The 16,231-nt window shown below is 32.2% G+C and overlaps 1 protein-coding gene across 6 annotated transcripts in view; it reads left to right on the top strand.

Moving 5' to 3' along the window:
- numb (NUMB endocytic adaptor protein) overlaps positions 1-16,231 on the top strand; it is a 153,190-nt gene that overhangs the window by 119,478 nt on the left and 17,481 nt on the right. For 2 of the 6 annotated variants that reach the window (XM_035350381.2, XM_035350382.2), the window contains 4 exons: positions 7,004-7,140; positions 9,912-9,983; positions 11,963-12,040; positions 15,176-15,316. In XM_035350381.2, coding sequence (XP_035206272.1) covers positions 7,006-7,140; positions 9,912-9,983; positions 11,963-12,040; positions 15,176-15,316 — 426 coding nt within the window. In that variant the 5' untranslated portion in view covers positions 7,004-7,005. Of the gene's footprint in view, positions 1-5,640; positions 5,944-6,003; positions 6,412-7,003; positions 7,141-9,911; positions 9,984-11,962; positions 12,041-15,175; positions 15,317-16,231 lie in introns of those variants that run through there. The other 4 variants (XM_035350383.2, XM_035350378.2, XM_035350384.2 and 1 more) reach the window with 4 other exon arrangements.

The following is a 16,231-nucleotide window of genomic DNA, read 5'->3' as shown; positions in this document are numbered from 1 at the left end:
GCTGCTTTTTTTTTTTTTTTCGCCTTATTTATTTATTTGTTTATTTTTAAATGAAAGAACAGTTTCTGTTGTCATTTAATAGGAGCTAGCTTTTATTTTTTAAACGAAATTTTTAAAAGGAAAGAAAGCTTAAAGCTATAAAATAAGTAATATAGCAATAATACTATAAATAAATGCTGCTTGATATTTTGTTTTTTATATAGACAGTACTGTAAAGATTGGGGGAAAAAATTCAATTGCCAAAATGTGTAAGGTCGTCATGAATGTTAAAAAATCATAAAATTATTACCAAGAAGTATATTTCGTTTTATGGTAGCTTTATTTGTTAGACTATATTAGACGCTCATTACAACGATCTTTATTATATTGACCATTCCATCACAACGATAGGCATAAAAAGTCCTTATCTGATGAAAATATATTGAGTTCATTTTCATTTTAACGAACACGGCTTATAATACACCCCCTTTTTTTGCGTGTGTGTAAAATGCCAAGGGTCGTTGTAACAAGCATCATCTGTAGTAAGCAGTGTGTTATTATAATTTCCAAAAACCTCTTGTTTTATTAAACTTTTTTTCGTAAAGATCGCAATTTGCGAAGTAAAAGAAAAAAAAAAACTCGTTCATATGCTAAAAATGCTTTATTGAAAGGTTTTTCTATCCATATACTAAAAAGTGCTCAATGATTGCTATTTTCTATTCCTATACTAAAAGATGCTCAAGAAAGGCTAGAAAAATTTTCAGATTTAGGGCAACGAATTCATCGCAGAAGACTCTTTAACATAATGCACATAACTTACCTCAATTCTGTGAATTTCTTGAGATGTAGAATTCAGTATTATGCAGACTGAAGTGCACATTCATACTCGTGTATTGATTGTTCTTATCGACTAATTTATTTATGCAACCAACACATCCCTGTCTAAACTGTGTCAGCTATATTAACTGAAAACTGCATGAAATCTCTCGGTCGCGTGAGTAAAGTCTGTTTCGCCTCGTAGCATATATCGATAGCTTGATAGTCATATGACAAGAGATAAGTCAATAGCTTGAAATCTAAACTTCCAACTTCTTAGGAAATGAAATTTTTGCATTATGTGTTTCTAAGAATACTAATGAAATTTCTTTAAATTATTTTAAGACTTGTTATCTTGTCCATGAATTTCGTGAGAGTAGTTGCTAGAGCCGCAAGGGGATAGGACTTCTATTTCCACCCGAGTTTTGAAGAAGAGCGCCCAGGGGGGTTAGAGAGTCATCCACCCCTTTCCCTTACCAACAATCCACACGAGAGGACTTCCGGCTCGCCATATAGTTCGAGTGCCCCCATGCCGCAAAGACAGTATACATTTACAAACATCCATGCCTTCTCCATCATTCGGCCCGGCCCCTTCGGTACCGCAGTAGGCTTCCCTTGGAATTCGTTCTCGCAGCCCTATCGTCAGCAGCATTAGAGACATTCAAACCCACATACCTGCTTCGCAAAGACCCTCACTCATCTGGGTGCCTGCTTATACGGGAATAGAAGGAAATGAGAGAGCAGATGTTGTCGCAAAGGAAGCAGCGAATTCATCCACTATGCGAGAAGTCCCGACCCTTAGGCCAGTCTCGGACCTAAATAGTCGGGCATTCCATCAGCTCCTAAGATTATGGCAAGAACCATGGCAAGAACGTTGGGATCAAGCCTCCACAGGGAGACGTGTATACAATCTCATTCCCAAGGTCAAGACAACAATCCAAACTAATAGCAGTTACATGACGTATTTCCTCACTGGTCACGGGCCCTTCCCTTCATACTTCAGCCGCTTTGGCTTGAGAGGGAATGGTAACTGTCATGGAGGTATGGTAACTGTGAATGTGGGGAGGAGGATCATCCAGACCATTTTGTGTTCTCCTGCCCACACACAGCACTTAACACCCTCAAGGAACCAGGAGCCAGATTCTGGCCAAATTGGTTCCAGAATCTACTAAGTAACAGAGTTGCCCAGCGGAAACTGAAAACAATAATTGACTACTGTACTAGCAATTACTCTTCTGACGCTGGAAGATAATAGCCATAAAGTACAAACTTGAGTTGTGTCTAACACACATTAGGTTCTAACAATGCCATTTCTAAGCACAGTTCTCTTAGAAATAGACATCGCACCTTCAGTATGACATTAACTCTTCTTGAACTGGCACGTTTATTAACCTGAAGATAAATTACTTGCTCTGCAGAGCATAGCAGTATGCACGTTAGAGCTGTATAAGCTAGTTCAATATATCAGCAACAGAGTATGTGATATGTATGTTCAATATGTAATTTTGTATTTATTCTGTGCCAGGTTTTCATACAAAAAATTTGTACTGTATCTGAATGCTGTACTATATCTGTACATGTTTATATCTTTTGTTAATGGTACCTAATTTATACTAAGGATCACGCGTACCTCAATGGCATGCTTCATGTAAACTTTAACTATCATGATAACGTATATATATATATATATTTTTATAGACCTATATATGAATATAAGTGAGAGTATGTATACTTACCTGGGTCGGAAGCCAACTCAGCGGTTTACTCCCCTAACCATTATACCGCCTGGGCGTCATTTCAAGACTTGAAAATTAGAATGCATACTTAAGGGCCAGCACGCAATCCCTGATGACAAGCAGAAAATGGATGCGTGTTAAGCCACCCCTGGTATTTTGGTGTCGATAAAAAATTTTAATGGCTTCTGGAACAGCCAATTTGTATTTAATTTTTATTATAATATTAGCTGCTCTCAAGAGCATGGAAAATCAGAATATTATTTCGAATGCATCCAGGAAGGAAAATTAATGATGAATGAATTAATTAATAATATCGCTGTTTTTTATATACAAGATGTTAACTGTTTTCGTAGCTTGGATTAAGAGTTTCCACTGGAGCGATTGCACACTGTTTAAAAAGAATCCACAGAATTTCCGTCCATTCTGCGGCATATTCCGAACTTTAATCTGCTTCCCTCCCTACAAAAACCAAACAATCATATTCCGAACAACCCTAGAATTTTCACGACTGTATTAAATACATAATCATTTGCATAAAATCGCCTGTCGGCGGTGCTACCATTTGCAGGGACGGGATAATATAAAAGTATCGGATCTCTTAAATAACAGAAGGAACTTTTTGTATGCAGGAACTTCATATCCGAGTTGACTGCGCTATGAAAATATTATGTATTGCATATAGAACAGAAGAAGACTCATGTGTTTAAAAATGAAAAATCACTGAAATCAAAATAATAATAATAATATTTGAGTGTACTTAACGTATATTATTTTTGATTTGAAACTGCGTGACGGTCTCGTTCCATTATGAATGTGAATGTAATGTAGTATTTGTTTCAGATTTAAACTGTTTCGTATTTCAGCTGTCGTACCTAAACTGCAAACGGTATTTAAATTACTAATAAATTGTCAAATCTGGAGTGTTGAGATGGAATTTTAGGCGGTTGTTTGCAGCAGAAGTGTGTGGTAAGAAACGCTGTGTATAATTTTCATGTAATATTCAAATATTCCGTTCGCTTCGTGATTTATCTTAACTTGCCAATGAGCACTTTTTAAGAGGTATCTTTAGTGTTGATGCTTTCCGTACCACAATTTTTAATTAAAAAATGAATTTTAATTATTACCCGTAGTTTTTTGTTGTTGTCTGTGTAGTTAAAAGGCATTAATATATTACGGTTATTTGAAACGTAATTATTTTTACAATTTTTCCTTCTTGCTGTTAAGTGTTTTTGCTTTTTTTGTTAACTTAAAAATTTAAATATTGGTTTTATCCCAATATTCCTGAATTTTTTTCATCAGATATTATATTTATGGGATTAAACTCGTAATTAATTTTAAACTTTTGATGTAAAAAATTTTGTCCATTTTATTCTTAAGAAAATGTAAACTTGTTATATTTTCATATTGCAAGATTGTTTAAGATTGCTTTTATTTTGATTTTAAATGTTAAATACCGATTTTTTACTTTGCCTTAAAAATACTTAGAAAGTTTTAGGATCGTAGTATACGTTATTCTGTTAGTTTTGCAATTTCCTTCTGGTTGGTATAAGTAATGGTATAAGGTATTTCTCCCGCCTTCTTAGGGTGCCTTCGTGGTGTAATGGTCAGCACAGTGGGCCGGTATTCCAGAGGTCCGTGGTTCGATTCCCGGCCAAGGCTAATTTTTCATCTCTCTTGCTCCAAAAACACCTGATGTCTGTACAATGGAATCCCAATTCAACCACATTGCTGGGGAGGGGATAACAAAACATCATCTGTGTTATTTTGGCCTTCGTTTTGAAAATAACGTTTAATAAATAAATGCCATTACAATAAAAGCTTGGTCTTACTTATAATGTATTAAATATAACTTATTAAGTAAATTATAAATTAATGCTAAGTTAATTTATATAGCGCATTAGAAATTAAGCACTTGTTAAAAATTCTTATTTATAATTTTAGTATTTTAAAAGTAGAGAAGTAAATAAGTGCCTAGAATTTGCTGTTAAATGTTAAAGAAGCCCGTACTTTATTACTTTAAAGTAAATCTCATAGTAAATGGATTTTGCTTTTGCTAATACCACTCTTTCCTACATAATTTTATGTTCACTTAAGTTGATTAGTTGCATGAGAATGCTCATATAAGAAAAGCTTATTCCTTTAGTAAAGAGGTTTATAGACCTCGTTGTGGGTCCTCACTCATTTGTTTTATTTAGGTGTGTAATGATCCTGTGTTCTCAGGGCTTAATTTCTAAAATTAGAAATGCCGGAGCCCTATGTAAGGTCGTCAGGAAAGAGGAACAAAAGTAAATAAATAAATAAAATGGCCATTAAAATCATTAATAATTTAAAAATTAAATAGTTAAGTATTTCCAGATTAATTAATAATTATTTAAGTAGTATTTGTATTGTTATGTAATTAATAATTTTTGTTCAATTAATTCATTATTCTTTAAAATTATTAAAGTAATTAAATGATTAAAATTAAATGTACAGAGATAAATTAAAATTTAATAAGCGACTTTTAATATAATTTTACTGCTTACTTAAATAAAATGCTTTACTTAAATAAAATTTTCGATATCAGATTTCTGCTGAAATAGTTGTTCAGTTACATAGAAATGCCGGACCTTTCTTATTTAGGGCTCCGGTGCGCTTCGTCTAGAATTATGATTTATCCCAAAAACTAAGAAGCCTCCGGCGCAATTTAAGCCCTGTGTGTTCTGAAACGTTAACCTAGGTGCTCTAAAAGTAACGGTTCGCTTCTGTCGTCTGCCCCGTCCTTTCGGCGTCTTGTTCTTTTTTGTAGAAAATGACCCCTTCATTGTTCTAAGAAATGCTAATGACCTGTCGATAACAGGCGCTGAATTTGGAATCGTATTTGGATACGGCGATCTTCGTTTTCGTTGCGCAGGTAGGCCGTTTAGCAAAAGGGTGGTGTTTCTTAGGGATGCTTCTCAGTAACTATTGTGTTAATTGTGACCTTTTAAAGAAAGTGCTGCTACTCCCTGCATAAAAACAGCTGAGGAGGAGCCTCTTTTCCTACCTCAGCTGAGAAAGCGAGTGTGTGCCCCGCGCTCCAAACAGGTTTGTCCGCTCGGTTGCCGTCTACCTGTACATCAAGGTTCTCCGAGCAAGGAATGTGTGATGCAAGCAGACAGCGTGCACTGGACCACCCGTTTCTCTCTGCATACTACGAACGACTCGAATTCGAGACTGAATTTTACGTGTATCCCGGAATTGGGGTGAACTCCACTGTCTCGTCGGGATGGTGAGCTGAGGAGTTACGTCCGGCCGTTTAAGGACCCCGGATTCGGAAAGAAAAGTCACAGGTGGGGATCTATTATTCTGTGTCTCGCTCCATTTGCTTGGGAAACTATTATGGGTAATCAGCACTCCGAACTGCGAGAGAAACCTGCCAGAAAGCGAATGGGTGAGTGATCTGGTGCCGCCAGGTACCAAATCTTTCTCGGTGGCTGTTTTGTTGTGCCTAATTCTCATGCCTTCCGCTCTCAACGCTTCACATTTTTTCCCTTCCTTTCCCCTTTGATATCGGAATCTTTTTCGAGTGTGTGAGACTGCGCTTTATATCGTAAACAAGCCGCGGGAGTTAAGCTTGTGCATGCGTAATGAGTCCGAGCCTTGAGCGTAGGTCGAATGCTATGCCTGCTAACGAAGGTCGGCCGACTACCCATCGCGAATGGAAATGTTGCTGGAAGTTAAAAAAAATAATTAAAAAAATGGTATTTTCGTGTCATTTCTCATTGGGACATTCTTCACCAATTAAAACCTGGCTTCTTAGCAGTTGCCCAAATTTTCACCCATCCTGGCAACAGCTTCCAGCAAAATTTATTGTGTAATTAGCAGATGAGGAACGAAGAGTTCAACTTGCCTGGAGTAGGTAATTTTTTGTCATTTATTTTGATGTTATTTCTAGGTAGTTGTTTTGAATTATTATATGGCTGCATATTTGAGCAAGTGAAGTTTGAGTAATCTGGCATAAATATAGGGTAGTTAGTTACTCAGAGCTCCACCCTAATATGTGAAAATGTGTTTCCATTAAAAAGTGATTTTTATGACTTGCAGGTGTCAATTTAATATTATTTGTCATGTAATCGTTCACAGATTGGATACAGGAACTAAAATGTAAAAGCATATTGGTACAGTTTTCATTTATTTTGCTGAAGTATTTGTGTAATTATTAAGTTTTCTCATCATTTAAAATCTACACCCCTTTTTTTTAATATTTTGTTGCAAAAATGTTTGTCATGGTGTTAAGAAAATTCATTTTGATTTAAGACCTAAATACTTCAAAATGCATTTTTCAATTGTAATTGAATTTATTACCATTCAAATAAAATTTCATAAATTATTATTTGCTATATTTTTATTTCTGTAATTCTGAATCAGGTAGTTTATCTATAATGAAATTGGCATCAAATGGCATTTTTTATTCATACTCAGCTTATCTCTGTTTACTTTTCTCTTTCCAGTAATGGATCGTCTCAGAAGAAGCTTACGTGATAGTTTTCGTAAAAAAAAGGACCACATTCCAGAATGTAGTAAACCCCACCAGTGGCAAGCAGATGAGGCTGCAGTCCGTGCTGGTACATGCAGCTTTCCTGTTAAGGTATGTGGTTTTTAATGTAATGTATAACCATCTTTATAATCACTGATGAACTTTAAACTTTTATGCGTTGAAAGGGGTTAAAAATTGTTTTCCTAAACTTTATCTGATAAAAAGAATATCTGTGTAGGTGGTGTGTTTGAGAACATGGCTGAATTTTTATCTAGTCTAAGCTTTTATCCTGGTATCTTTTTACTAAGTATTTGTATTTGATAAGCTGTGTTAAGTTTATTTTAAATTACTCTTTTTTAATTGAAAACTGTCATGTTAGGATAATAGTTTCTGCATGAATATTATTACTTCAGAATACTTTTATAACAAGACGGTATTGTGACTAACGTGAACATATGTATAATAAAATTATTTATTTTATTATTTTAACAATACACTTTTTTTAATCCGGAATTTCTTGTTAAAATATTTTAAATAATTTTTGGAAAATTTATTCAACTACTTTTTTTGCTTTATGTTTTATGAGGTTATTTATGAAAGCATATCAGATGTATTAAATTACATAATTAACATGTATGAATCTCGTGGATTATTGAAACCTTTCATGTGTATAATATTTACATGTGATTCTTTTCTACACATAAATCCTGCATTTAAAAGATTAGTTGGTATAGTTACACAAGAGGAACAAGGAAAAGAAAACTTTTTACCTGTATCTCCATATCATGTTTTATGGAATTATATGAATCATTTTTTTTGCAATTTTCTCTTAAATAAAGCTGATTTGCTAACATACCAAAATCTTAAATATATCAGTTTCCCAAATTTGGGTCCGGCATGCTTGTGTGTTAATAAATCTAACCTATAAATTTGGTACTGATATTATAATTAGGCCATATTACTACTATGATATTTCTCCCCTCCCCCCCCCAGTTTTTTTTTTTTTTTTTTTTTTTTTTTTTTTTTTTAAGCTTATGATTTAAAAACTTCTGGTTTGTGGTAACAGTAGATAGTGTATGCACAAATAGGAAAGTATTTTCTGTAAGTAAAAGGAATGTTCCTGGAATTAATATCTCTTTGAAATATATAGTATAGTAATATTAATATCTACGTTCATTATTTAAGCCATCTTATTCAGAAATAGTATACACTGCATATTTCTCTGCTTCTGGTTTTTACAAGGGTAAGAATTACTAGGAAAAGGTAGGGGAAATACATGACTAGTTATGGTATTAAATGTGTTTTTATGAGTGTTATCTGCATTTAAAAAAATGATAAATTGAGAACTTCAAATGCATTTTTCATAGCTTTAAACTATTGAAATTCTCACTAACCCAGCTGGATGCTGTCAGCTTATGGTGGTTTTGAATTTTTGGTGATATAAAATCTTTTGAAATGCCTCTAAATATGTAAATTTGCTACCAATTTAATCAAAAACAAAAACAAAAAAAAAAAAAAAAAAAAAAAAGAATTAGAATTGAATTCAAAACAACATTTTAAAACTTAACAATATTTACAGTGATATATTACACAAGTGTTTAGAATGACACACTCATGAAATAGTATTTCAGCTTTACAAATTTATCAGATTTTTTTTTAAATCTAAAAACAAAAATTAAACATTATAGAAAATTAAAATTTTTTCTATTGTATGATTTCTTTTTCTGCTTAAAAACTGAAATAGAAATTTGCATTGACTCTGTAGAGAATGAAGGGTTTTAAAAACTGAATAATAATAAACTTCTAGCTGTTTTCGAGCCCACCAGCAGCTGACCGGTAAAGTCACTGAACACTGGTAGTTCAGTCTGAGGTTCAAATCCCTTGAACGAGCTGGTTGCACGGTTGTTTTTGTGGTCTTTCCCATGTGTAAAATGTATACTAACCAGTCGCCTTAGAAAGTCCTCCACGAAGGCATCCTTCCTCTTAGGCAGATAGCCCTCGAGGCTTTGCCGCAATCACATAAAACCAATCTAGCTGTTTTAATTTAGGAATATTTAAATATTTAAAATATGGCAAAACTTGGGACATGACGGTTGGCAATATATGGGTTACTGCTACAACTTTCTGTGGTTAGCACATGAAGTGAAGTGTGGTAGCTAAATATGGTGTAACTAACTTGTATTTTTTTTTAAATCTTTATTAATTTTATCCCTTGAAAAATGAGAGGTGAAAATTATTCATGTATATTATTCCTAATGGGGAAGGCTTAGATTAAGCCTCATTAAAAGCGCATGTTAATAAATCTAATGTTATTGCATTATATTTTTCTAAGAAGTCATTTCAATAGTATCCACCTAGATGCATCTTTTTTCAATTTACATCTCTGTGCATACTTTTTATATTATAAATTAGATGTTTCTAAAGCATATGCTGAGAAAGAGTGAAATGCAAAAGGGGAGAAATATACAGCTAGATATGGTATATATGATCCTTCAAAATATGAAGACCCCCAATTTCAAATCCTGCTACCATTAGCCAAATCTCTACAGAGTCAGTGTGCATTCTGAATGTGTATGGACTCTCTATTTATTGAAAGCAAATTTTCATTATATCAGGCTAAATTAATTATAATAAATATATTATGCTAAATTTCAACCGAATTATAAATTCAAGAAGGGAAGAGACGGAAAAATTAAAATAATTAAAAAAATTTCGAGCCTTCCAGTGTAATAAAATGTAATAATTTATTTAATTAATAACAGTTTAACTGCTACACAGCTGAAAGATACTCATTGATATCATTAAAGGTATATTAGAAACTTTATAATTTATGTAATATATGTAAATAACATGCTGTGTATAATTAATATAATTTGTTTTAGTATCTTGGATGTGTAGAAGTGTTTGAGTCTAGAGGGATGCAAGTATGTGAAGAAGCATTAAAGGTTTTAAGGGTAAGAATTATGTTTATATTTCTCCAAAAAATATGAAAATAAAATTATAAGGTATAAACTCTTAACATGAATTTTAAATAATTACCTAGAATATTTATACCTAGCTGCTAGTTGGCTAGCTGTTCCCTTTGCCCTGGCAGAAGGTGGGATATTTTCTAAGCAAGTGGATGGTGTAGCAAAGGAAATGTGATAAGCAGTTCATGGAAGTAAAATGACTAAATTTATAATAATTTATTAGTGTTTAAATTTATTGGTTAGTCCTGTAGCTCTTCTTTGCTTTTATGGTGTAAATGGTTAACACTTCAGATTTGTAAATTAGAGATTCCTTGTTTCAAATCCAGACAGGGGCACAGTTCATTTTTCATATGTCCTGGTTTGAACTGTTCAATGGTCTCTGCAATATAAATGGCAGTAGAATAGAATGGTATTACCAAAGAGCTGAATATTTAGAACAATATAACTTTCCATTCAGTTCATATAGTACATCCTGTTAGTGCAGTGGAAATGTAAATGTAGAATTCTTGTTAACAGTTTTATCCAGTGAAAAGAGCATGGAAATTTTTTGAGAATTGAATTATTTTTTTAAAAAATTTTTATTTTCCTAGAAAAAATCATGTTTGATAAGTATTAGAAGTAATACAGTTATATTAAAAGTAACACTTGCTCTTTTCTGCATTGAGTATGTCAATAAAGAAATAATTCATGCTGAATATTAAATACCACATGTACTGTAATTCTAATAAAGGTCTTGACTTTTCATGGTGTTTTAAACAATTCTGAGATATGTGCATCTTTTCAGAAGTTTTAGTGGGCTTTAATTATATGGGCTAACAAGATATTGCCAATCCTTTGAAAAGCTTAATTTTCTTCAAATTGTTGCAATACATTGCATGTAACAAACTTAGACCCTTAAAAGCTATATGTATATATATAATATATATATATCTTAATAATTTTCCCTCTACTCTGTTCTTAACAATATTTCTGTCTGAAATAATTTATAATATGTTTAATTGATAAAATTTACAAGCATGTATGCCATTTGCATAAGTTGTTTCTTTAACTTCATAGATTTTTTTATTCTGCTTTATGCAGTTTTGTATACTGTATAAGTTATTAAATAATTGCTTGTCTGGCTGTATGTTTGATTTTTTTTAAATTTAAATATTTCATAATATAATCTGTATTTGAATTTCTTTTTTCCCTTTTTAATATGTGTTCTCAACTCATTCTCATAGCTGTAATGTTTCATCCCAAAATTTCAAGCATTTAATCCTACATACTGCATCTTTGAAGATGTTAAAAATTGTCTTACTTATTATTATTAGCATGTTGGCAGCCAATTCTATTTTGAAAATATGTGGTCTGGATGTCAACATGTAAAATTAAATTTGTAACATTATAGAAATAACTATTTTATAAACTTTAAACTGCTGTAAAACTTTAAAGAACCAAAACAAACTGAATTTTGTTATATAAAGAGCATATCTCCAATAGCAGGCAGAAAAGCAGGTTGCTGTGCTTGCATTACCCAAAAGAGATGTTGAGAAGCACAATACTTTTCACCAGCATGTAAAGATAAAGTAGTCTCTCTTATGCACTGAACAATGTTTTACAGCTCATCATAATTAAAAATTTCTGTTACAGTAGTGTTTAGTGTCTTTTTTAATATTTTGGAAATCTTGTGTACAAACTAAATAAATTGTGGTATCTTCTAACAAACCTTTAATAAATGCCCAGCTCACAAAATTCCTATCACTTTATTAACTCATTGTGGGCACTATAAAGAAAGCTATTTTGCAAAAGAGAAATAACTGATGGTGACATCTACCAGACGGTCTGCCAATCACCAGTTATCTCGTAGCTGGCAATCAGTACTTTACATGTGTTGCATCTGCAATGTTGTTTTAATTTATGTTATATATATATATATATATGCACATGAGAATAAAACTGATTCCTTAAAATTTATTTTGCAGAATTCTCGACGTAGAATCATAAAAGGCACTCTGTATGTCACAGGCGATGGATTACGTGTTGTGGATGATGAAACAAAGGTTTGTGCTTTCTTAACTTTATGCTTTTTTTATTTGAATGATTATGTGTTTGTCCCGTATACATTCCTAAACCATTAATCCAATTGCAGCGAAACTTTGGTGAGTTGTTGTTTGCACACTCACCAAGGTTTCTGAATTAGTACAACCATTTTACAAAAGGTAGTGCCCAAGTTCTTAGGTAGTTTAATGGTAGTTCATGTGTTTTCTGCATATGAATGCACATGTTGGCAGAATTGAGTCAAATAAAAACAGTGACATTTCGATTCCTGGTTCACACACAGTTAATAATGATAACGCATGCGTTTCTTTTGCTTCTTCCAAGTGAATTTGTAATAGTCATCACAAAATATTACTTTCACTATCAAATGGATTATGCCACCAAAACAAAAAGCCATTAATCTGTCTTCACCTCAAGCATGAAAGAAAAAGCTTCACAAGCTTCAGATACAAATGATATAGCAACTCTTTTAAATGACGGGCAAGCATCACATCAGCATTGCTATTCAATATGCAGATCAGTGAGACACCAACATGCATTATTAACTAAAATTCTGGAATGCATAAAATACTCCAGTCATGTCATCTCATTATATGGGGTGAATGTACTGTCGCCCACAAGAAAGAATTGGAAGCACTTCATCGTACACTGAACGATTTAAGAGGAAATTAATAGTGTTTTGTTAGTGTAGTCATTTTATTGTCTGGTGATTTTTGGTAAACATTAGGAATTTTATCACATTTCACACCCACTGATGAACTTAATGCATGTCTCAAATCAGCAGCTTTATAGCAGCACATAACGAAATTAAAAATGAGTATGTATGTACAACATGCATCCACTGAATATTTTGCAAAACAGTTGTTGGATACAGAGAATGGAAAAATGCCAGTTGATGAATCCACACAAGGTATTACATTGCCAACGAATTTCAGTAAAATCACAGCAGCCACAGATGAATTGATTTACAAAATTTCCCAAATATTCCACAGAATTACAAAATTCATCTGTGGCTCAATGCACTATGTTAGAAGTCAAAATCAACAATGTCAGTACTATCAGTTTCAGTACTCAGAATGAAATACCAGACGAAGGGAGAACATATAAGTCCATCGATACTGTAATGAATTAAGAAGAATTTGGCAGTTATCCAACTGAATTCTTAAATTCACTTGATTTGTGAGGCATGCCACCACTTGAATTTTGAAACTGCAGCTGAGCCAATTGTTATGCCTTGCCAAACTTTTAAAGATGATATTTTGAATAAATTACAAGGAATTTTCCTAATTAAAAGTGTCACATATCAGTTGAAAATCTATCATAACCTGGCTGTCTATTGATGAGCTGAAAAGAAGAAAACATTTATCAAGTGCAACAGGCTGTTAATGAAAATTGTGGAAATACCATTGATTGTATTTATGCTTAACAAATTTGTCATGAATATCACTCTGAGAATTTATCAGAAGATGTGAAAATGAGACAGTTATCTGCCAAATTTTAACCTTTCATGCACACTGACAAAAGCAGAAAAACGATTCCATTGATTTGAAGCAGGAATTGCATGATTTAAGCTTCTTTAAGTGATTGTGAATAGGAATGTGGCTTGGTGCTGTGGGTTTGACCGAAATGCAAAACAAGCAGCTAGCTAGTGGAAACATTTAAATTCCCCAAGACTCAAGAAAGCATGTTGTAATCAGTCAGAAAATATTCAGATAAGGGAATTTATTTCTTTGATTTGAATGAGATTGTACGAAATAATTTGCTCCTTCAGGACAAACACTAAATTAACATTTTTATGGTAATATTTTGCAAAGACTTCATGAAAGTGTGCAATTTAATGGGTAGTATTGGGAGGTTTTCCCCACATTAACACGCAGCTGTATTCTATCCAGTTCTCAAGAACAACATGAGGCTTCTATCTTAACCTACCCTTTTCACTGCATTTTGTTCTATACAGCTTTTTCCTAGACTCAATGGTAAAGAAAAACTGTTAAAGGAAAGCAGTTCAGTAATGTGTTTGAAGTCCAAGAAGTCCAAATGCTGCATGTGTTGCATGCCTCTTCAGTGTTTCCAGAATCTGAAAAATGACCTTCAGGAGAGTGGCATGGAGTTCCATAAAATTTGATCGATGATTTGGTTAACTCTGAAATTAAGATCAAATGTTTGCATTGTTGTTATATTAAATGACCATACACCGTATTAGAAAGATTTATTGCAAAACATTGATCATTTTAAAATAGTCGTCATAAATTTTCTTTTAAGTTGCTTCAAGTCATAAGTTTGCTTTCAGATTAAGCAGCTGGCAAACATGACAATTATGTTAAATAATGCTTTTGCACAAATTGTTTTTAATCATTTTGAATAAGTTTTATTTCTGTCAGTACTGTTCGGATTTGTTAAGTGGTGTATAAACACTATGTTATTTATCTATTTATTACACCTCCTCGAATGAATTTATTTTAGTAGCAGTGGAAGAACATAGTTCTAGTTTTCCTATTTCATGTAAAATATGTGAATAACCTATATTTTATTTTAATTAATTTTTTTAGGATTGCAAATAAAAACCTTCATTTTACTGGAAATTTGGTGAAGTGATTCTTCTTAATATGCTTACAGTATAATAATAAATAACTAAAATACTGGGCTCTATAGAAAATTAAACAAAGATATGTATATACTTTGTGTTCTGTAGCAGTAAAAATGCTGAAATTATTTTGGATTTTAGAAAAATAAGTATTTGAGCTTGCACACAATTAGCAAAAATGATGTTCAATAATTTATATACATAAAATACTGATAGCTTTTGAATATATATGTGTGTTTCAGTTTGTAAATAATATCACTTGAAAATTTAATTTCTAGCTATTGTTGTCTGGATAACTTTCTTGCTGTTGCTGTCTGTTAGCATAGAATTATTGTTAGTACCTTCTGAGACAACTCTTTCACCTTTTTAACCAAAAATTAGTTTTCTTATTAAAGAAATAAGAAATTAAGACAATGTCTTAATTTTTATCTAGTATTTTTGTTTGAAATCAGAAGGGCAGTCTTTCTTAAAATGTGCAAGTGATGTGTAAATATTTATTAAAGAAAACATTAGTGTCAAAATTGTTAATAAAAATCTATAAATATCTTTTCAGGGCCTTTTAGTAGATCAGACAATAGAAAAGGTCTCTTTCTGTGCTCCTGATCGAAATCACGAGAGGGGCTTCTCCTATATTTGTCGTGATGGTACCACTCGTAGATGGATGTGCCATGGTTTTCTGTCTCTAAAAGACTCGGTAATAGGCATTTTTTAAAAATTGTTGCATTATGTAAAACAAATTTTTTATATTGTAATTGCCAATATTTTTCTTTAATTTAGCATGTTTAAAATGTTCAGACGAAAGTAAATATAATTAACACATTGTAGGTAATTGGAAATTTAGAAAATATGTATGTAAATTGTAACTTTTTAAAATACAAATTGTACTTAATTTACTTCTATTTATTTCTCAAGTTCAGTATAGATAAATATAATGACAAACATTTTAGACTAATTGCTTATAAAACAAAATATGCTGTTGTTGCATTGTAAAATTAGTGTATCAATTTGGCCTTAAGAATAGATATTTTTTCTTTATGGAAAAACCTTCATTGAGATCTGAATAAATCAGCTCATTTGAAATGTTTAAAGTATACCCCTTCCCTTTATAAGATTAATTTATGTGCTGTATTTGACATGCATGCTGTGTTTCATAAGTAGTAAAATAGGATGTATGAAATTTTCTATTTAAAACAGGTATATATGTTTACTGACTTTCATCAAATGTGCTGATGTAATGCAGTGCAGTTATAACTATGATAAATTTAGTTTCTCTTTTAAATCTCATATATTGCCCAACAATGAAAAAATTGCTTAGATCATTCTGTTAGAAATATGGCATTATTTGCTGTAAACAGAACTGCTAATACTTCTTTTTTAAACATGTAAAAATGCCAATTTGGGGGGATAGACATTTAAATTAATTATTTTGCTTACTAGTATTGCACAGAATATCTAAATTTATAAATTACCTCCCTCCATATGCCTGGGTTCTAGATAGGCTGAGATTTAAGTGAATAATGTCTGGTTGTACTTTGTATATTAACCCTCTCACTGCATACTTTTTTTTAATCAAAATAGGTTCAAAAATTGCATATTTTTATTACATATT

This window comes from Stegodyphus dumicola, chromosome 3 (genome assembly GCF_044657685.1).
Source record: "Stegodyphus dumicola isolate Sdum_Otavi_A_Nest chromosome 3, ASM4465768v1".
Classification (NCBI taxonomy): Eukaryota; Metazoa; Arthropoda; class Arachnida; order Araneae; family Eresidae; genus Stegodyphus; species Stegodyphus dumicola.
Note: the sequence above shows the minus strand (reverse complement) of the source record. Positions and strands in the feature narration are given on the sequence as shown.